This window comes from Anopheles gambiae, chromosome 3 (assembly GCF_943734735.2).
Source record: "Anopheles gambiae chromosome 3, idAnoGambNW_F1_1, whole genome shotgun sequence".
NCBI lineage: Eukaryota > Metazoa > Arthropoda > Insecta > Diptera > Culicidae > Anopheles > Anopheles gambiae.
This window is the reverse complement of record NC_064602.1, coordinates 48,965,901-48,987,462: the sequence shown is the minus strand read 5'-3', so window position 1 is coordinate 48,987,462 and position 21,562 is coordinate 48,965,901. Positions and strand designations below refer to the sequence as shown.

Below are 21,562 nucleotides of genomic sequence, written 5' to 3'. Positions count from 1 at the left end.
TTGGTTTAAATTAGCAGGTAAGTTGTGTAAAGTGTGATGATTGCTGGTGTTTTTTTTCTTTTTGAGTTTATAAACTGTATATTGTTATAGGATCCAGATATCCAGTTCGTAACGGCTCGAAGCAACGGGCAATTGTGGATCAGAAAGGAGGAAAGAAAGGGTGAGAGGGGAGAATAGTGAGCGAAAGCACTCACAGCCGGTGAGTGCGTAGCTTAAATGGATAGCGGTAGCTTAATCGATCAAGCCTCTCGTGAGCGGGCACTCAGCGTGGCTTAAACTTTTGAATGCCAATAAGCTTTGTTTAAGCTACGAGTTTAAGCCTACATGTCGCGCGATTTCTGTCCGAAGGGAATTAACGCCTTCATCGGAGACGGTTGGGTTGCGACGATGGTCACAAGCGAACTCTCACAATCTGCGATACATCTCACATTTCGTGTGGTCTCGAAATCTTCTGCATCTCAGCACTTGGTGTAGCCCGTGATATGTAGTCATGGGTTAGCAAATCTCGAATGTATTAAGTGTATCTTAACCCCCTAAAGAATGGTTTTCTTTAATTACTTACTTACTTATCTGGCGCTACAACCGCTTTGCGGTCTTGGCCTGCCTCAGGAGTGTCCGAAACCGATCACGGTCTCGCGCCTACGTCTGCCTATACTGTAGATTTTGTGCTTCATAAATACTTTATTTTTATTTTTTATTCATTGAACACATATTTTAATTAGCGCACACTCTCCCACCAGACTCATCATATCGATTGTGAGTGTGTTGTAATGGAATGTATATCCAGAAAAGTAGTAGATAAATTATAACATAAGCAGCTAAAATAAAACGATCCACTAGTTTCACAAACATTACCCAGTCCAGGGTCAGTCTTTCATCGTTGTTAATAATTGTACATGCCTGAAAGAATTGCACGGTTTTATTTGATTTCAAAGACATAGTTGTAATCATTACCTTTTGCCCGACGCTTAGATAGTCTACTTTAAGAATCCAATTCATCACACGGCTGGATAAGATAGCTCTCATCGACCGTATGGCAATGTTTGGCGGAGTTGATTGCAGATCATGCAACCAGCGGTTAATCAACGTTATCACAAATAACAGGAACGTCAGTATCATCGAAGCAATAATAAACAATACTAAAAACATACTTTTAGCAACATTTTTACATAAAACTTTTGCATATTTGTGTATCTTACCTACTCCAGGAATTTCAGGGGTAGGGTTTCTCATTTGTTGGAGTAGTTGGAAATGAAAAACCATACAAATTAAGGGGATGACAATCTTCTCTTTGACGCGGGAATCCAACAGACAGACAAACATATTCAACATGCTGAGAGCTATGTAAAGAAAGATACAAAAAATCTATGATTTGAAATAAAAAATGGTAAGAAAGTTGGAATATTACCAAAAGCAGGAAGATAGATTATTGCAATTGTGAGGTGAGGACTGTGTTCCAAGTTGAATTCCAACTCCTCCACTGTGCGGCTGGTAGCTCCTGGAATGCTTAACTGTGTTTTATTGGATGAAACACTGGTAACACACCACTTAGTTGTAGGTAAATGATGATTTGACGGCAAATATGTAATGACAGGTAAAAAGTTAACTTCATCTACGAGTTCTTTATCTCGATTTGTGAACCACATTCGACAAACTAGTGTGTTGAACGGCCAGCGTGTGTAGTCGGACGAGCACTTTGCAGAGATTCTGCAGACTGGCGAACAAGAAATACCTCCATCTTCGTGTAGCAAACAGTCCGGGCTCAAACAGGATACAGATGGTTGTCCTTCATAATCTCTGGAATATATTGTGAGATAAAGTTTGAAAAAAAAAAATGTGTTGAATGGTTAATTTAACCTTCTGAATACTTACGAATTAATATTTTCAAACTGAGGGGACCAAATTTCATCGTTGTTGATATTCAGTGTAGTAATGTTGGACCAGTCCGATGCGTCCCAGGCTAAGGAGGAATCTTGCCAATGCTTTGTTTTGAACCAAAAAAGATATGGAAAAATGTTTTGTTTTTACAATAATCGCCTTCCAATTGCTTTAGATAGTAAAAATGTCTTACCATGTAATAATTCACTTGAAGACTCATGACGCTTCTGTATTCACTCTTTCAGCCAAAAAGGTACATTAAAATAATCAACAAAAATACAGTAATGATTTGAATGAAATAAAGTTATACATACAATATCGAAACTATATAAAACTGCATACGTAGTTATATTGATTGAGTCAAATTCACTTTTAGCTGGTCGTATCTTTGGATCATATCCATTGCAGAACAAATGTTGTTTGATGGTATATTGTACATTATCTCTTTTTTTGTCACAATTAATTGAGCCTGTAAATTAAATATTTGATACATTGCATGGGATGTAGTCGCTAGCATAGTAACTGTTTATGAAGGATGCTTTATAAATATGTATTTAAAAGAAATGACCGATGTATACATCGGTTAAGATTAACTTTAAATGAAAAAAAAACAATAACCATACTTGCGGAATCGAAAAGAAATGCCACTAGAAGCGGGAGATAAATAAATGACAAGCTAATCGCCATTTAATTGTGTGTTGCTGAACGTATGTTAAAATGTAAATACTCGTATTCAGACTATGTATGTATTCTTTTGTGTGAACTAATCGTTCGTAGCACTAGTAATGATCTGGTTGTCCAGCAAATGGCAGATCTACTTATATTTCCTATAGACATGTTCAATGTACCGCCGCACTACTTGATCAGCAATGACGTAAGTGCTCTAGAAATACAATACAATGCTGATAATATTGTCAGACATTGCATGAATGTGAGTATTCGTTCTCTTGTTTTAACAGGGAAGAAAACTCAGGGCCATATGTTGTCAATGAATTGATGTTTGTGCCTATCAGTCAAGTAGCCTCAATTCTACCACTGGGGTCTTTTCTGTTTTAAGTTGGAAGGCTGAAATTTCAGCCTGTCAGCTGTTTGCATTGTATAGCAGTTTTCAAGCAGCTATCTAAGTGGGTGTAATATACAGGTGGACGTATCCCAAGGTGTATGAATTTAGAAGGCTGATTTTTATCGCTTCTGCTTCTGAATGAAGATTTTAAGAGTGTTTTGAGTATTCGTCAAGCCTCCAGAAAGTCGTTGAAGCAAAAGTTTTCACTCGTTCTGTCAAAAATGATGTTCAAAATTGGTTATAAAAAATGCTATGAGACCACCTGGGCTACATACACTTTGATTCAAAATTCCACCACCTGATCTCTTTAATACACCTTGGGGTAAATGTAAACAACACTGTGTTTTCGAGCAGGTACTCGAATCTAATTCTAGCTTTGAGGCTAGAAAAATCTAGACTGAAAATTGCAGGCTAGTTTTATGTGTGGTTTTGTATGGAGTGTTTACATGATTTCAGCCTCCAACTGTCAAACTCCATACAAAAAACCAAAGTGGGTATAGGGATTAGGTGGGCTTATAGGTTTGGCGGGAAGGCCATATTGGACAAACGAATGACAGGAGGGGATTCGATTGTGATACGTAGTTTTTCACCCACACTACGACACATCATCCAAAATAGCCATTGGAATTCACACGCATACATCAACAAATGATCGAATCCCCTCCTGTCATTTCGTTTTCATTTTTCTACAGTACGGCTGTCAATTTGTTCGGGATAAGCCCACCTGTATAATAAACCCACTTTGCAAAAAACTAACTAGAATCGTGAAGGCCCCCTATGTCAGAAATTCGTAGGAGTATTTTTTTTATGAATTTTTGTATACATAAGTTCTAGAGAAGATGGAAACTGGATAACAGGTAACGAGGTTATGGTGACAATTGAATGTAATTGATCGTCTTAAGCAGGTATCATTCTTGGAAAAAGTTGAACGTCGAGAAGAGATAACAAAGTCTTTGATGGACGTAACGTGAGGAGACGTATAGAACCAAGGAGGATTTTTCTTTTTTTTTTTAATTCAGGAGTAACGGTCCAAAAAGGCCGTATTGCTTAAGAGTAGAAAATACAAAGGTAGTTAATGGCGCTACAATCCATATTGGCAGGGAGACATTTCCTTCTCTGAGCCATGGAAGGGCACCTTATCCCGGGTGTACTCGGACGGTTTGGTTTTGATCAATCCAGTCCATGATTTTGGGTCCTATAAGCGTGGCGAAGGTCTACATCATTCGGGTTTCGAGGTTGTCTATTCCAGTTCAATATTCCAAATTGCATTGCGGGGGTCTGTATCGTTTGGAATCCAGGCATTTCGTTAAATCCATCCATCCGAAGTGGTCCGAGTGTAGTCCAGTTTAGTGGCCCAAATCACATTGCGAGGGTCTGTTTCGTTGTAGTCCTTTCCATCAGTGGTTCGAGTGACATGGCGGGGGTCTGTATTGTTCCAGTTATCTAATAAATCCTTGCAAGAAAATCGTTCAAGCAACGATCTTCTGCCTGCCGTCAATGCCGATTATTCAGCCATACACATTGCACTCATTCATTCTTACATTCATGCATACATTCATCCATCACAAACATACAAGTGATGTACAACATGTAACACATCGACAAACAAGAGGAAATCAGATAGGATGCAAGATTGCTGTTGCCAACAATGTTGGTTGGTTCACAGACATTTTGCTTAAGGAAAGTCACACAGTTAAGCCGTTTCTCCTACAGAAATCGAATATGGCCTGTTAATTATTATTAACGACCGATTCGATCGTAAGGTGTTGTTCCCAGTAATTATCGATAGAGGGCGACACGGCCCGCGTTTAGTGTGGTCAACGTTCAACGCTGATCGGGCCGAGTATTCCCGAACGCTTACGATCGGAGCTGCAGGAGAGAACAAAGTTCATTCTTTCTCCTAACCCCGAGACAAGCGACGGATTTTTAGCTTCGCAAATAAAAATATCGATGCTTAAAAAACGCTTGATTTGATAAAAACAATTTACTTGGGCTGAAAGAAAGAATCCTGTTGCAGTTCGCAACATGGCCTTTAGAAATTCCCAGTCCGATGCCGCTAATATATCCCGAATCGGAATATCAGTACATTTTCCCAGTTTTTCGACCGCGTCCAGCAAGGCAGGTCGAGCAGACTCGTATTCCACGCAGGACCACAAAAGATGATCCATGTCGTGGAATCCAAGCCCGCAGCCACATACCTTGGAGTCGACCAGTCCTATACGCTGGAGATGTGCACTCAATGCGAAATGATTAGACCTAAGTCTAGACATCATTCGAATGAACACACGATCGCCAGGGGTGTTATGGAACCAAGGCTTCAAGCTTACACGAGGAGTGATTGTGTACAGAAACCTTCCGAGTTCATCCGAGTTCCACAGATCTTGCCAAAGTGCCATGCAAAACGCCTGTGGGGCCTGCAAGAACTCATGAGGAAGGATAGGCCTATCAAAGAAAGACCCTTCTGCAGCTCCCCTTTTGGCCAAATGGTCTGCCTGTTCATTTCCTGGTATACCACAATGAGCAGGCAACCATACTAACGATATGCGAAACGACTTTTCAAACAGTGAGCTTAAAACCTTTACAATTTCTTTCACAAAATGGTCTGGGCTCTTAACAGCCTTTACGGATTTTAATGCTTCAATAGCGCTTAAGCTGTCTGAAAAAATTACATATTGATCCGCAGGGCATGCACTTATCAATAATAAGGCATAAAAGATTGCGGCGAGCTCCGCTACATATACTGAGCATGGTTGGCGTAATTTAAAGAATGCTTCGGAGCACGTGTTGTATACACCAAATCCAATGCCCTGCTCTGATGAGGATCCGTCAGTATAAAAATGGTTACTGTTAGCGTGGCCATGTTTCTCCACAAATTTGCTGGGAATTGTCATCCGGCGAAGGTTATCGGGGATACCTTTTGTTTGCTATGAGACGTTTGGTTTTTGTGAATTGGGACATGACAGACGTTTATGACGTTAGGATGACAGGTTTTGTTTTTGACAGAAGGAGTTTGGTCACGTCCAGAGAGAGAAACACAACGTAGGATCAAAATAAAGGAACTCCAAATTAAACATTGGTGCCGTAGTGACCAAGATTGTGAAAATTGTGGAAAATGACGGATTTCAGTTCGGACGAAGAAGCTTTCCTTGGGTTTAAAGATTCATCTGTTAATGAAACGATGTTGCCGGCCTGCCAACCACAGCAACCTATGTCAAGCAAGATGGCGGACAAGTACGATAAGCAAGCGCAGCTAGCCCGTAAAAGTAATGAACAAACGAAAATAGCTGGCAAGAAAGCGCAGAGAGACGCCATCTTGCGTTGCATCGAACGGATCGACAATTTTGCAGAGCGAGCAAACGGCATAACGCAGGAGCAAGCAACGACTCGACTCAATCGATTGGAAAAATGCTGGATGGAATTTGAGGCAATTGCCAACGAGTTGCGACTCTTGGATGATGCATGCCATTCTGATGAAAATGAGCAGTTATATGACGCCGTAGATGAAAATTGTATGCAAATTGCAGATCTCATCAGATTGAAGATTATTAAGCCCCCACCAGTAGAAGCTCCAGCAGTGCGAGTGAAAGAGTCGGCAAGTCAAATGCAAGATAGTATGGGTGAATCAAGCTGCCTTATCAAATTACCAAACTTGTCGCTTCCAGTTTTTTCAGGAAAATACGACGAATGGCTACCTTTCCGCGATATGTTTGAGGCAAACATTCACACTAATACAACTCTAGCGCCTGTGCACAAAATAGCTTATTTGAAGCAATCGTTAAAAGGAGAAGCTGCTAGCCTAATTAATTCTTTTCCATCGACAGGAGCAAGCTATATGCCAGCCTGGAACGCTCTTGTTGAGCGATTTTCGAATGAGTATGTACTAAAAAAGCGTTACGTTAATTCTTTATTGCAGTATCCCGCTTTGAAATCCTCCAGCCAGAAGGAAATCCACTCATTAGTGGACACGTTTGAGCGAAATATAAAGCTTCTGAAGCAGTTAGGAGAGAGTACTGATGAATGGGGTATGCTTATTATCCAAGTTATGCTATCAAAGCTGGATGAAAAAACACACCATGATTGGGAGAAATATGTAGAAAATTCAAAAAAACACAGTTTGGATGATTTAGTGAAATTTCTTCATGTTCAGTCTCGAGTTCTAGATGCTGTTACAGAGGATCGTGTTCAAAACGGCAAATTAAGAAAGACAGTAGAACGACAATTGGCAATGAACGTAACATCCCAGATTCAGATTTGCGTAAAATGTGGAGAGCAACACCTACTTCATACATGCAATCTATTTAACAACATGTCAATTGATGACAAATATCAATTTGTAAGCGAAAAACGGCTTTGCCGTAACTGTCTACGCCCGGGGCACGTCTCTATGGCATGCAAGATGAGATTTCGATGTTCCGAATGTCATAAAAAACACCATACTCTTCTGCATAGAGAACAGCTAAATGGATCGCTATCGGAACAAATGAACGAGTTGAACGTGAACGAATCGAGTAGCACCACCTCGTCAGTGAATGCAGCTGTAAACGCATCGCAAAATCATATATTTTTATCTACTGCGATTATTTTTGTTAAAAATTCTTCAGGAAAGCAGAAACAAGCAAGAGCGTTGATCGATAGCGGTGCACAAGTAAATATTATATCAGAAGCTCTATGTCGCAGTTTGCATCTGAACGGAAAAGGTCGCAGCCAAGAGCTAGTAGGCGTAGGCAAATGCCCGGTATTCACAGCTAAAACCGTTGAAGCGGAAATAGCATCAAGGAACTTCGCCTACAAACGTCGAATGAATTTTTCGGTGCTACCAATGATTACTGGCTACCATCCGGAACGTATCGACACGTCACTATTTAATCGTGATTTTCAATTGGCTGATCCCGAGGCTGGCAATGGCGGTCAAATTGATATTTTGCTGGGCTCAGAATATTACCATGAATTTTTGCAGACAAAGGGCCATGGTACAGTCAAGGTTAGGAAACCTGTCGGAAACATGCCAGCGTTTATTGATTCTGTCTTTGGGTGGTTAGCGACCGGTAAAGTAAAGGGTGAAGCTGATGATAATAAGAGCATCGTTCCGCAGTCGATCATGCATGTTGGTACCAAACCTTCGCTCGAAGAGCTCATTGTTAAATTTTGGGAAATAGAGCAAATTCCAGAGGCCGTTAAATGGACGTCCGAGGAACAAGAGTGCGAGGACAGCTTTCAGCAACAACATGATCGCGATTCCTCCGGGAGATATATTGTGAGATTACCGTTCAAGCACGCTGGAGTGGCTAAAAACTTAGGTGAGTCTAAATCTTTTGCTATGCGACGTTTTCAGCAGCTAGAACGCCGTTTCGACCGAAACCCTGCTTTGAAAAATGAATATGCGGCAGTGATTAGTGAATACGTAAGTCGAGGTTATCTGCAAAAGGCTAAAGGTGAAAACGATATATCCGTACAATGTTTCTTGCCTCACCATCCTGTAGTAAAAGAATGCAGCACTAGCACTAAAATTCGTCCAGTGTTTGATGGATCGGCTAAGACAGCGAGCGGCTGCTCGTTGAATGACGTATTAATGAAAGGCCCGGTCATCCAAGATAGTTTGCTGAACCTTTTGCTAAGATTTCGATTGCATCCGATCGCTATAGCAGCCGATATAGAGAAAATGTACCTCCAAATAAAAGTCCATCCAGACCACACCCCGTTACAACGAATACTTTGGAGGAGCGATCAATCTCAGCCGGTAGAAACCTATGAGTTGCAGCGAGTAACCTTTGGTTTGTCCCCATCTTCCTTTTTAGCGACTCGTGTTTTAAAACAACTTGCTCTTGATGAAGGCGATAATTTTCCGGTCGCAAAGAAGGCACTCTTAAATGATTTCTACGTAGATGATTATATAGGAGGCGCCGATACAGAAGACGAAGCCTTGCAGTTGTATGAGCAACTCGTGAAGCTACTTGCGAAAGGAGGTTTCCGCTTACAAAAATGGAGTACGAATTCAAAAATGTTGTTAACGAAAATCAACCCTGCTGATCGCGCTTCGAAAACTGCTGTTAATTTTATATCTGATGATCCAGTAAAAACTCTCGGAGTCGTTTGGCTACCAGCATCTGATCATCTTTATGTTCAAGCCAACACCATTGAGTACGCGGAGCCTTTAACGAAGAGAAGAATTTACTCTATGATCGCCAGGTTGTTTGACCCGCTTGGTTTGATAGCTCCAATTATTTCTTGGGCAAAAATAAGGATGCAGAAGCTGTGGATTGCGTGTCACGACTGGGATGACCCATTATCGTCAGAGCATGCAGAAGAATGGAAAGGATTTCATGCTAATCTACCCTTGCTATCCGACATCAAGATTCCGAGATACGTCCGTTTGCCAAAATCGACATCGATGCAGCTTCATTGTTTTGCCGATGCATCCGAAGCGGCATATGGAGCAGTCATGTATTTAAGATCAACGGATAGTGATGGACAAATAAAGGTCGAAATACTTGCTGCAAAATCTAGACCAGCTCCGTTAAAGAGAATCAGCTTGGCCCGATTGGAGCTTTGTGCGGCAGTGGTGGCGATAAATTTGTGGAATCATGTAAGCAAATCAATGGGCATGCAAGAAATCGAAACATTTATGTGGAGTGATTCTAGAGTGGTTTTGCATTGGCTCAAATCTCCTTCGTATACATGGGTCACTTTTGTAGCAAATCGGGTATCGTTGATACAGGACATCGGAAAGTGCTGCAAATGGATGCACATTAGAGGTACAGAAAATCCGGCTGATGTAGTTTCAAGAGGAGCTCTACCCCAGGAGCTATTATCGTCCGATTTGTGGTTCCATGGCCCTAGTTGGTTGTCATCACCACAAGAAGAGTGGAAGGAAAGTAAGATGATAGAAGTTCCACCTGAAGAAATGATGGAGCGCAAGAAGCAGAACATAGCAGCAATTTCGATTGATTCGGTGAATTGGGTGAAACGTTTTTCTTGCTATTGGAAGGCACTAAGATTCACGGCATACTGTTTGCGATGGAAAGGGTACAGGCGCCAACAGAATCCCTCCAGAGAAGCATTTATTACCACCATAGATCTGGAGAACGCAAAAATAACGTTCGTCAAAATGCTTCAAAACGTCTACTTTCCGAACGACATGCGAGAATTATCATCCGGAAAACCTGTACGTGCAACTTCTCGTTTGAAATCTCTGCATCCTTTTATCGATGCAGATGGATTACTCCGTGTTGGTGGCCGTCTACAGCAAACTGGGATCGAGTACTCTGGAAAACACCCTTTGCTACTACCAGGAAGTAGTCATTTTGCCAAACTAATAGCAGTCGAATATCACCGCCGATTGCTTCAAGCAGGTCCTCGCGCCACGTTGGCTGAAATGCGAAAGGAATATTGGGTGATCGACGGCCGACGAATTGCTAATTCGGTTTGCAAGAGCTGCGTAACGTGCTTTAGAGCAGATCCTAAAACAGTATCTCAACCTATGGGGCAACTTCCTGAATCTCGTGCTACGCCTACGCGTCCCTTCTCGGTTGTAGGAGTTGACTATTGCGGGCCATTCTATCTCAAGCCCGCTCATCGTAGGGCTGCTGCAACAAAGGCATACGCGGCTGTATTTGTCTGCTTTGCAGTCAAAGCAGTGCATTTGGAGTTAGTGGAGGATTTGTCTACGGCGGCATTCCTTGCAGCGTTCCGTCGTTTCGTTTCGCGTAGAGGATTTCCTACTAAGGTTTACTCAGACAATGGGCTAAACTTTCGAGGAGCAAACACTGAGCTAATGGAGTTGCATCGTCTTCTCAACGATCCGCATCATAAGGAGGCTGTACTGGCGGAATGTGCTAGAAACAAGGTAGAATGGCACTTCATACCCCCGCGTGCGCCTAATTTTGGTGGACTATGGGAGGCAGCAGTCAAGTCGGCGAAACGTACCTTGCGAAAGCTTTTTCGCCTGCAACGTCTATCGTTTGGGGAGATGTCAACAGTGCTGGTGCAAATAGAGGCACAAATGAACAGCCGCCCTTTAACTCCCTTATCTGAAGATCCTAGTGAAGTAGATGCCCTAACACCGGGGCATTTTCTCATCGGGACGGCTTTGATGGCGCTGCCTGATAACAACGTTATGGACGTCCCTGAGAACCGCGTGCGCCGATTTCAATTGCTTCAACAGCTAGTGCAGCGGCACTGGAAGAGATGGAGGACCGAGTATTTGTGTGAACTACACAACAACAATCAACGGATTCTTGTTCCTCAGCGTGTGGCTGTCGGCCAAATGGTGATCTTGAAGGAGGATAACGTTGCTCCCTGCGAGTGGCCACTAGCCAGAATCCACGAAGTTCATCCTGGTTCCGATGGTATCGTTCGCGTGGTAACTCTTCGCACACAACAAGGGTTTCTGAAACGTCCAGTGTCGCGCGTATGTTTGTTGCCATTTGAAAAGGAAGAGCAGTACTAGTAGATGTAAATTTAGGAAATTTAGGTGGCCGTAATGTTTGCTATGAGACGTTTGGTTTTTGTGAATTGGGACATGACAGACGTTTATGACGTTAGGATGACAGGTTTTGTTTTTGACAGAAGGAGTTTGGTCACGTCCAGAGAGAGAAACACAACGTAGGATCAAAATAAAGGAACTCCAAATTAAACACCTTTAATTTCCTCCTTCAATGAGGTATCTACACTTAAAATGGAACTGCAGGACTCTGGTAAGCTGGCACTAGTTATACTTTGAGAAGTACTAGGGTACACCTATAAAGAAACAAAATCATGATAGACCTTCATGATTTTGCATTTAGAACCTATCTCTTGCAGTGTTTCAAAGTTCTCGATTATCAAGGGATTTGATACTGTAGAGCGAACGAAAAGGCGAAGCGATAGTAGCTCAAAACGTAGCTTTAGCGGTATCACTCCGGACGTCACTTCGAGTGACATGTTATGAGTCGACTTCATGCTACCTAGCGTGATTCTAAGACAGCGATACTGAATCCTCTCAAGTCGGATTAAATGCGACTTGGCTGCCCAGTGGAAGCATATGCAACCATACTCCAAGACAGACAGTATTGTAGTCTTATATAGGTTAAGGACGTCTTTGGGGTGTGCACCCCACCAGAGTCCGGTAATCGTTCTGAGAAAATTGATTCTTCTTATACACTTCTGTACCAGATAGTCAATATGTTCCTTCTTTCTTCTATCCCTTTCTACGCCCCTAACCGTGTTCTTCGAAACCGCCCTCCCCTAGTGATCCCTTCCCGCCGAACTGCAGTGGGCCGTAATGACCCCCTTCTTCGTGCAATTCGTCGATTTAACTGTGTATATTCTATGTTTGATTTCAACCTTCCCTTTCCGATCCCGCATCAGAACCTCTTTCCGATCCCGCATCAGAACCCTCCATAATCCCGTGCTGCCTTAATTTTTAATTTTTAATTTTTAAATTTTAGATTCTAATTTCCTAAAAAAATTTTTTCTCAAATTTTTGATAATTTGTGTTAATTTTTGTTAGGTTAGGAACATAGGTAATAAGTATTATTTAAGCATTTGTGCAACCAAAAGGTAGACAAATAAATATGAATATGAATATGAATATGAATATGAATATGTGTCCTCCATACATTCTTGCTATCAAACCAAACCCCTAGGTATCGAAAAGATCTGGCAATGGATATCTTTTAACCATATAAAAAGATATCGACCTTTGGGTCAACCAAATTCAAGCGTCTATTACCCTCAGTGTTGTAAAAGAAAGAGAATATCAGCATTTCCGTTTTCTCTGGAGAAAACTCGATACCTAGGTTTGTGGCCCACACTTCTAAATTGTTGAGTGTGGTTTGCAAAGGACTTTGAAGGTCGGCGATGTTGTTGCTGGCGACTGATACAACACCGTCGTCCGCCAATTGCCTAAGGCTACAGCCAGGTGCAAGGCAAGTATCTATATCGTTGACATAAAAATTGTACAACAAGGGGCTCAAACAGGACCCTTGTAGTAGTCCATAAAAGCTGACTCTCCGAATTTTCATGAAGCCATTGTCGAAATTCATTGCCTTTTCCGAAAGGAGGTTGAATAAGACGTTATTCAGTCTTGGGGTTAAGCCCGCAGATTCTAACTTTTGACACAGAACATTGACTGATACTGAGTCAAAAGCCCCCTTGATGTCAAGAAATGCAGATGCCATCATTTCTTTACGAGAATGAGCCATCTCGATTTCGGACACAAGCAGCGCCAAGCAATCGTTGGTACTAGGCATGTGTAAAATGAACGAGAATCGCACCGTTCGAACAGTTCGGTAAAGTGCACGAACGAACGAGGTTCTTAACAAAAAGAACGACCAGGACTTTTGGAAGAAACTGACTACACCGAACGCGTTCGAACGTTCCGTTCAGTGTTCGACGGCACACATAAATGGGGTAATAAAACGTGCAAAATCATATTGCTTTCTCGCTCTTTCTCGCACCGTGCGAACGGGTCGTCAGAGATCAAAATGTACCCTGTTGGTGTTGAAATCGTACCCATACAACTCAATTCCTCGAACGCCGTCGAATTTGGCCAGCAGTGTTCGATACGTGTGCTGTTGGTGTGGAAATCGTATCTATACGACTGAATTCATCGAACGCGTTCGAACTGGTGTTCGATCTGTGTTCTGTTGGTGTATAAATCGTACCTACACAACTGAATTCATCGAACGCGTTCGAACTGGTGTTCGATCTGTGTTCTGTTGGCATGGAAATTATACCTATACAATTCAATAGATCGAGCCCGTTCAAACGGATTAGTCATTGTTCGCGAATGAACTGAACTGAATTTATTGCGCTCATCATGTTGATCCATATTTAAGTAGTTTTTTTTTTTAAATAGAATCCTTAAGTGTGTATAAGGCATGGGGTACAATATATGCAGGAGACGTTTTTGCTCGTATTAGTTTTTTACATGCTAGTTTTTGGTCGGTTTTGCGATGGATTGTGTTGACCAGACAGCCGAGTGTTTAATGTTTTTAAATGATTGGTTTCAACCGCAGAATGAGTACTTCTTTGGCTACAGTATGCGTCTATGGTGGGTAAATGAAAAAGATAACGAGCGTTCTTTGTGAATAAAAACCTCATGAAACAAAGAACGAAAGAATCGTCGTTCGCGTTCGGTTCTTTTTGGTGAGCGAACTAGTTCGTTCGCGTTCGGTGAAAAGAATCGTTTTGCCCATGCCTATACCAGCCTATCAGCCGTACCGGCGAACTCGTTCGACGAGAAACATTCGTCGCTCATGAGTGGACAGGGTTGTACCACTAGGTTGGTCAATACAAAATCTATACGGTTTTCTAATTTTTGATCTAGAGGGCTATGAAATGAGTGAAAATGAGCGTCGCGGCGAACGTTCCCAGGAACGAACGAGTTCGCCGGTACGGCTGTATGTTTTGGAAATATAATGCACAATTTGATAGAATATGTTAATGTTATTTAAACCTTTAAATTATTATTATTTTAATAATTGTTTGATGAGCTTTGAAATATTAATACGGTTACAGTCTTTCCCTGAGTTACGCACTTATACAATTTTGTCCCGACCGTTATCATGATATGCAACTCCATAGTTTGTTAACAATTTCAAACTAATCGAACTGTTTGATAAATTCCTTTAGAGTGGATTTACTCGTCTATTTACCGGCCAATTTGAACGTCCGACACCTCAAATGAAAGGTCGTGCTTCGACCGATAGTATATTTTAGTGTCAGAACGGTTCGGCATACTACAGGCCGAAATATTAAATCGAGTCTCACTACTTTTATTAGAACTCAAATTATTCTTCTTCTGTTTGAAATAAACGGCCTACGCGGAAATGCTGGCCTTTTTTATAGGCTTTCGAGACTTTATTCGGCGCAGCCGGATAGTCAGTCCTTGCTACAGAAGGGCGGCCCATTCTAGACTTGAATCCTCGACGAGCATGTTGTTAAGTCGTTCGAGTTGACGATTGTATCACGGGACCACCTCTTAACTTAAATACTTTCTGCATTTTCCCATTTCGGAGTTTCCCATTTGAAATTTTTTTGGAAAGGAATTGTTTTGGTACACTGTGTCATAACCGGATCCGGAGCTGTTGATGCGGAGCCGTTTGGTGCGGAGGTGTCTCCAAAATTGTCTGGCTTCGGATCCGTTTTGCCCATCACTACTCACAACAAAGTATGTAGTCATGACATGGCCCGGTCAACAATAATTTTCCAGGATGTTCGGTCCCTGGCTGCAGCTTCCCATCCATGTAGACACCCTATCTCCAACAGGTCTTGCTTCATCTGGAGCTGAGGGTCCACGATCACCACGATCAGGATGTTCGATTCGCCGTACACCTCAGCAAGTTCGTGTTTCATTCTTCTCCTTCTCCACACTCCATGCCCGGACAAATCGTCAAAGATGGTCTGGAAGATGCGTCGCTCAAACACTCCCAGAGTGTTTACATCCATCCAGATAATCCAGAATCATGTCCATATCTTACCACCGGATGAATCAGTGTGTGATATATCCCACATTTCGTGTGGTCTCGAAATCTTATGGATCTCAACAGTTGGTGAAGCCCTTGATAGCAATTAGTTAGCAAATCTTGAATGTATGAAGTGTATCTTAACCCCCTTAAGAATGGTTTTCTTTAATTACATAATTAAATAATACTGTAGATTTTGTGCTTCATACATACTTTATTTTTATTTTTTATTTATTGAGCACATATTTCAATTACCGCATACTCTCGTACCACGTTCATGATATCGATTATGTGTGTGTTGTAATGGAATGTATATACAGAAAAGTAGCAGATAAATTATAACATACGCAGCTAAAATAAAACGATCAACTAGTTTCACAAACATTACCCAGTCCAGGGTCAGTCTTCCATCGTTGTTAATAATAGTACATGTCTGAAAGAATTGCACGGTTTTAAATGGTTTCAAATACATAGTTGTAATCATTACCTTTTGCCCGACGCTTAGATAGTCTACTTTAAGAATCCAATTCATCAGACGGTTGGATAAGATAGCTCTCATCGATCGTATGACAATGTTTGGCGGAGTTGATTGCAAATCGTACAACCAGCGGTTGATCAACGTTATCACAAATAACAGGAACGTCAGTATCATCGAAGCAATAATAAACAATACTAAAAACATACTTTTAGCAACATTTTTACACAAATCTTTTGCATATTTGTGTATCTCACCTACTCCAGGAATTTCAGGGATAGGGTTACTCATTTGTTGGAGTAGTTGGAAATGGAATATCATACAAATTAAGGGGATGACAATCTTCTCTTTGACGCGGGAATCCAACAGACAGACAAACATATTCAACATGCTGAGAACTATGTAAAGGAAGATTCAAAACATGTATGAAATAAAATAAAAATTGGTAAGAAAGTTGGAATATTACCAAAAGCAGGAAGATAGATTATTGCAATTGTGAGGTGAGGACTGTGCTCCAAGTTGAATTCCAACTCCTCAACTGTGCGGCTAGTTGCTCCAGGAATGCTTAACTGTGTTTTATTGGATGAAACACTTGTAACACACCACTTAGCTATAGGAGATTGATGAGCTGACTGCAAGTATGTTATGATAGATAAAAAGTTAACTTCATCTACGAGTTCTTTATCTCGATTTGTGAACCACATTCGACAAACTAGTGTGTTGAACGGCCAGCGTGAGTAGTCGGACGAGCACTTTGCAGAGATTCTGCAGACTGGCGAACAAGAAATACCTCCATCTTCGTGTAGCAAACAGTCCGGGCTCAAACAGGATACAGATGGTTGTCCTTCATAATCTCTAGAATCACATTGAAAAGTCACATTGAAAAGTCCATATAAATTGAACAGTCAGCTAACTACCGAACATCCAACTAAAAATCAATTTACAAGGTTTCATAATGTTTACATCATCCTTACATTTTTAAAACAAATGAGTATGCAATACACAAATTTTGGACGCTCAAAAGCTAAAAAACTGTCAAGTGTAGTACAGCTAGTGGCGTGTTGAAAATCATGTGGAACGGATAATATTTGATGGAAATGTAATATTTGACAGCTGTTGAAAAACTTCTCACTCGCAGAGAATGTACTACTAATGTACAAAATCTGGTAATCGTAGAGCTAATTATTTGTAATAATATTTCTTGAAATTAAATGTTATAATTATTAAGTCCTTTTTGACATACTGCGTTTTCCAGGATTTATTGGTAAGCTCCCATAATTTTTTAGGCTCACGATTTATTCATCGTATCTCATAGATTTTTGGTTTGTTCCCACGATTTATTGTTATCGTCCCATTGAAAATCAATACAATTTCACCAAAAAAAATCTGGAAAACACCTAAAAAATAATGGAAACACACAAAAATACTATGGGAAGCAACTACAAAACTATGGAAACACTATAACTGTAGATGCGCCTTGAATGATGTTTTTACCGTTCGGTCTTATTACAGGGGAAACCCATTTTTTAATCGCTCGTAGCATAATGTCTTCAAGATCTAGCGCCCTTAGCGGTGCTAATCCGGTAAACAGTACGCTACGAGCCTGATTAACGTTTCGGAATACTTACGAGTTAATGTTTTCAAACTGAGGGGTCCAAATTTCATCGAAGTTGGTATTCAGTGTAGTAATGTTGGACCAGTCCGATGCATTCCAGGCTAGGGAGGTATCTGACCAAAGCTTTTTTTTTATACAAAATTATGATTTTTTTTACAACAATCGCTTTCCAATTGCTTTTGATAGAAAATGACTTACCATGTAATAAATTATTTGGAAATTCATGATGCTTCTGTATTCACTCTTGAATTGAAAAAAAAACAAACAAATAACAAATAAATTATCACAATATTAAAGTATTAAAATTAGATGCAATTATACATACAATATCGAAACCATGAAAAAACGCATACGTAGTTATATTAATTGAGTCAAATTCACTTTTAGCCGGTCGTATCTTTGGATCATATCCGTTGCAGAACAAATGTTGTTTGATGGTATATTGCACATTGTCTCTTTTTTTGTCACAATTAATTGAGCCTGTAAATTAAATATTAGAACATTGCATGAGATGCAGTCGCTAGCATAGTAACTGTTTATGAAGGAGGCTTTAAAAATGTGTATTTAAAAGAAATGACCGATCTATACATTGGTTAAGATTAACTTTAAATGAGAAAAACAATAACCATACTTGCGGAATCGAAAAGAAATGCCACTAGAAGCGGGAGATAAATAAATGACAAGATATTCGCCATTTAATTATGTGTTGCTGGACGAATGCTAAACTGTAAATGCTCCTATTTAAATTTTGTATATATTTTTGAGTGTGAACTAACCGTTCGTAGCACTAGTAATGATCTGGTTATTCTTGCGATGGCACTTCTTCTTATATTTCATATTGAATCATTTAGTATATCACCGTCCTACTTGATCGACAATGACGCATGTTCTCTAGAAATACAATACAATGCTGATAATATTCTCAGACATTGCATGGATGTGAGTATGCGTTCTCTTGTTTCACTGTTTTAGGGAAGAAGGCTCAGGGGTTGCTGTCAATGGTATTATGAGTAATATTTGTGCCTATCAGTCAAGTAGCCTCAATTCTACCATTATAATGGGTGTACACATTAATCTGGCTGAGTAATTCGGAGCAGTTGATTTGTTTATAAGTTTTATAAATATATATGTAATGTAATATATATATATATATATATATATATATATATATATATATATATATATATATATATATATATATATTCTTCTAGGAAAGAAGGAAAGGGGAAAGAAGGAAAGGATAACAGCGACGCTATGGCATTGGCGACGATTTAATGAAATTGATTCTCTCTTAAGGTATCATCCCAGGTATCATCTGGGCAAAAAATGAACGTCGAGAAGAGATAATGTTAGGAGGCCTATCATGAAGGTAACGAGAAAGGGCGTATAGAATCAAAGAGGATAGAAGGGAATCAATTTTAAAATCATAGGAAACGTGAAGCGGGCACATTTGCATGACAAAGTACGTATAGCTAAATGACCTGCTTAATCCTATTGAACCGGAAATAATGGTAAGTGGTCGCGATCGCGAAAAATATTCTGATTAAGAATATGTCAATAAGTTGCTTGTCGGTAGCTCAAAATAAATTGATTAAAAGCAAACTGTTTTTAATTATATTGTAAATATTTTTTATGTGTAATATATATATATATATATATATATTCTTCTAGGAAAGAAGGATTCTAGGAAAGAAGGAAAGGATAACAGCGACGCTATGGCATTGGCGACGATTTAATGAAATTGATTCTCTCTTAAGGTATCATCCCAGGTATCATCTGGGCAAAAAATGAACGTCGAGAAGAGATAATGTTAGGAGGCCTATCATGAAGGTAACGAGAAAGGGCGTATAGAATCAAAGAGGATAGAAGGGAATCAATTTTAAAATCATAGGAAACGTGAAGCGGGCACATTTGCATGACAAAGTACGTATAGCTAAATGACCTGCTTAATCCTATTGAACCGGAAATAATGGTAAGTGGTCGCGATCGCGAAAAATATTCTGATTAAGAATATGTCAATAAGTTGCTTGTCGGTAGCTCAAAATAAATTGATTAAAAGCAAACTGTTTTTAATTATATTGTAAATATTTTTTATGTGTAAAGAATCATATTCATGAAGAAGATAAATATTCTAGCTTTGTCTGTGTTGTTCAATATGCAAATCGGTGATTTATAAAAGACGATAGCTAAATTTTTATGATATTTGGCTATTTCTTGAAGTAAATTGAGGAAACTTGCGATTGAGGAAACATACATTCAAAATATAATTTGACAATTTAGATTATTTTTTGTTGTTGTTATTATTTTATAAATATTATTATTATTTAATTGCTCGTTTGATCGACATTGATATATTCATACCATTAAGGATATTTTGGAGGTTTTTATGTGGTAAGTACGAGTTTTTAAAATGTCCTCCTGTTACTTGCTGTGATCTATGTTTGAACCTTTATCGTTTTAAGTATCCTGTTTTTTATCGGTATTTATTATTTTTATTTCATTTATTAATTGAAAATTATTTGCCTCAAGGGTTATACAATTGTACACTTAATACTAAGATACTAACTCTAAATCCAAAAATAGCCCTAATCTATTAAATTAGTCAGTAAAATTAGCTAGAAAAATCATGAACGCAGAGAGCAAAGTTCACAATCGCACACTTTCTAGGAAGACAGCTGCTTCTGGAAGGCTAAACCCAATCAACACTAGCTGATTACTGTTACCGGTGTTTAGTTTCACATGATCGTTAGCTTGTATTTTACAACTTTTCTAATCCATCGTTTGTACACAGATACCATTCCAACTGAACGATAGCACCGAACCTTTCTGTTGCAGATTGACAAGCCATTGCATAAGATGCTAGTAACAGAGGATTTGCGAGAAGAGTTTGAATTATTCAACAACATTGAACACCACGTCAACAAAGATCGCCTTAGCTCAAGAGAAAGAAACGTTTAAATCATATTTAAAAGTGTTAAAGCAACATCTTCATGCTTACAAAAAAGTGAAAAAGTGAAGGCATTGTATTTGGGAGAAAGATGTCAAATAATAGCTAGGGAAATTAAAACCAAAATCGCAAATGGAAAGTAAAAAGTGCAAGAGCACTTATTCAGTAAACAGCTTTTAAACGTTTGATAATAGACATAGCAAATTTGTTTTCTGGATAGTTTCAGTTTTAGACTTTTGCTATTTATTTTGAATTTCATTCATATTGATGGGATGATAATTAAGGTTACTAATGAACCTAATTGGATCGGTAGTATATTATAGGTTCAGATCATATGTTTTATTGTTTGGATAAGACGGATTTGGTGTACCATTCACAAAATACCTTTTACTGTAACAAGCTATTTCTTTTGTGATTGAATCTAATGTTTTCCTGATTCAATCATTTCTGTTGATTGTTGGACATTGGTTCGTTTTCACTAAACATTCACACATTCGGCTACAATAAATCCTACAATTTCGTTGGCTTTGTGCATTCAGATGAGTTTTACAATTGTCAACAAGCACATAACAAGTAACTTGTATTAAACGATACCAATCAATTAAACTTTTTTTTATCTCGAAGCCTTTCAAGTGCTGTAGAAATTCCATTTTAATTTTTTATAAAATTTTGGGTTAGATATTTTTGGATTATTTACATATTTTGGATCCAATATCCAAAAATAATAGGTATGTTATAATAAATTACTATAATTCATAGAAAATTTGTATACGATAATTTGATACGATTTTCATAAAGACAACAAAGCATGTAGTTGCTCTATTTTCTTCCTATCCTGTCAATTTAACTATTTGAGTTTACGCCCCAATAACAATAGCAATAATGATGTTGTGCTTGATGAATGTCAAGAGAAGTTTCATTCATCCTAACGAATTATTCATATACTATCTTGAATTGGAACGTGGAGGAATCTTTTCTTTATCGAATACAGAGATCTATGAATACAGAGATCCAGATCATTGAAGGGGCCAAACACTGGGTATGGATTTTTGGAGATTTTCTTCTCAAATTCTTCAAATTCAAGAATCTGTATTGATGCCAGAAAAGTCCAAAAAGGGTAAGAACCGTAACATTAGTT

General features: G+C 39.4%; 2 protein-coding genes across 6 annotated transcripts in view; both read right to left on the bottom strand.

Annotated features, from left to right (window-relative positions):
* LOC1268935 (neuronal acetylcholine receptor subunit non-alpha-3) overlaps positions 1-18,329 on the bottom strand; it is a 29,922-nt gene extending 11,593 nt beyond the window's left edge. The window contains exons 1-8 of one of the 2 annotated variants that reach the window (XM_061657803.1): positions 18,109-18,329; positions 17,803-17,957; positions 17,676-17,720; positions 17,491-17,600; positions 16,329-16,717; positions 16,120-16,260; positions 15,875-16,059; positions 15,601-15,820 (exon numbers count right to left, since the gene is read on the bottom strand). In XM_061657803.1, the coding sequence (XP_061513787.1) occupies positions 15,635-15,820; positions 15,875-16,059; positions 16,120-16,260; positions 16,329-16,717; positions 17,491-17,600; positions 17,676-17,720; positions 17,803-17,957; positions 18,109-18,172 (1,275 nt within the window). In that variant the 5' untranslated portion in view covers positions 18,173-18,329 and the 3' untranslated portion in view covers positions 15,601-15,634. Of the gene's footprint in view, positions 1-15,600; positions 15,821-15,874; positions 16,060-16,119; positions 16,261-16,328; positions 16,718-17,490; positions 17,601-17,675; positions 17,721-17,802; positions 17,958-18,108 lie in introns of those variants that run through there. The other variant, XM_061657802.1, reaches the window with a different exon arrangement.
* LOC4577940 (neuronal acetylcholine receptor subunit alpha-4) lies at positions 355-2,690 on the bottom strand. 4 transcript variants are annotated; one of them, XM_061657799.1, is made up of 8 exons: positions 2,502-2,690; positions 2,193-2,347; positions 2,072-2,116; positions 1,873-1,982; positions 1,409-1,797; positions 1,200-1,340; positions 982-1,139; positions 355-900 (listed from the first exon to the last, which is right to left on the bottom strand). In XM_061657799.1, exons 1-8 carry the CDS (start codon positions 2,563-2,565, stop codon positions 715-717), a joined length of 1,248 nt encoding a protein of 415 aa, XP_061513783.1. In that variant the 5' UTR covers positions 2,566-2,690; the 3' UTR covers positions 355-714. The 4 variants fall into 4 exon arrangements, with proteins under 4 accessions (XP_061513783.1, XP_061513782.1, XP_061513781.1 ...); XM_061657798.1 differs by having other exon boundaries at positions 955-1,139; positions 2,502-2,688; XM_061657797.1 differs by having other exon boundaries at positions 355-1,139.
* Positions 18,330-21,562: the final 3,233 nt, after the last annotated feature.

Excerpts from the sequence above, each read along its gene's own strand:
- LOC4577940 (XM_061657797.1), bottom strand. The coding sequence starts at position 2,565 with ATGGCGATTAGCTTGTCATTTATTTATCTCCCGCTTCTAGTGGCATTT. Across the intron at positions 2,117-2,192 it reads TTTTATATAGTTTCGATATT|AGTGAATACAGAAGCGTCAT; the intron begins GTATGTATAACT and ends TTTGGCTGAAAG. Across the intron at positions 1,140-1,199 it reads CCCTGAAATTCCTGGAGTAG|TATTGTTTATTATTGCTTCG; the intron begins GTAAGATACACA and ends GTATGTTTTTAG.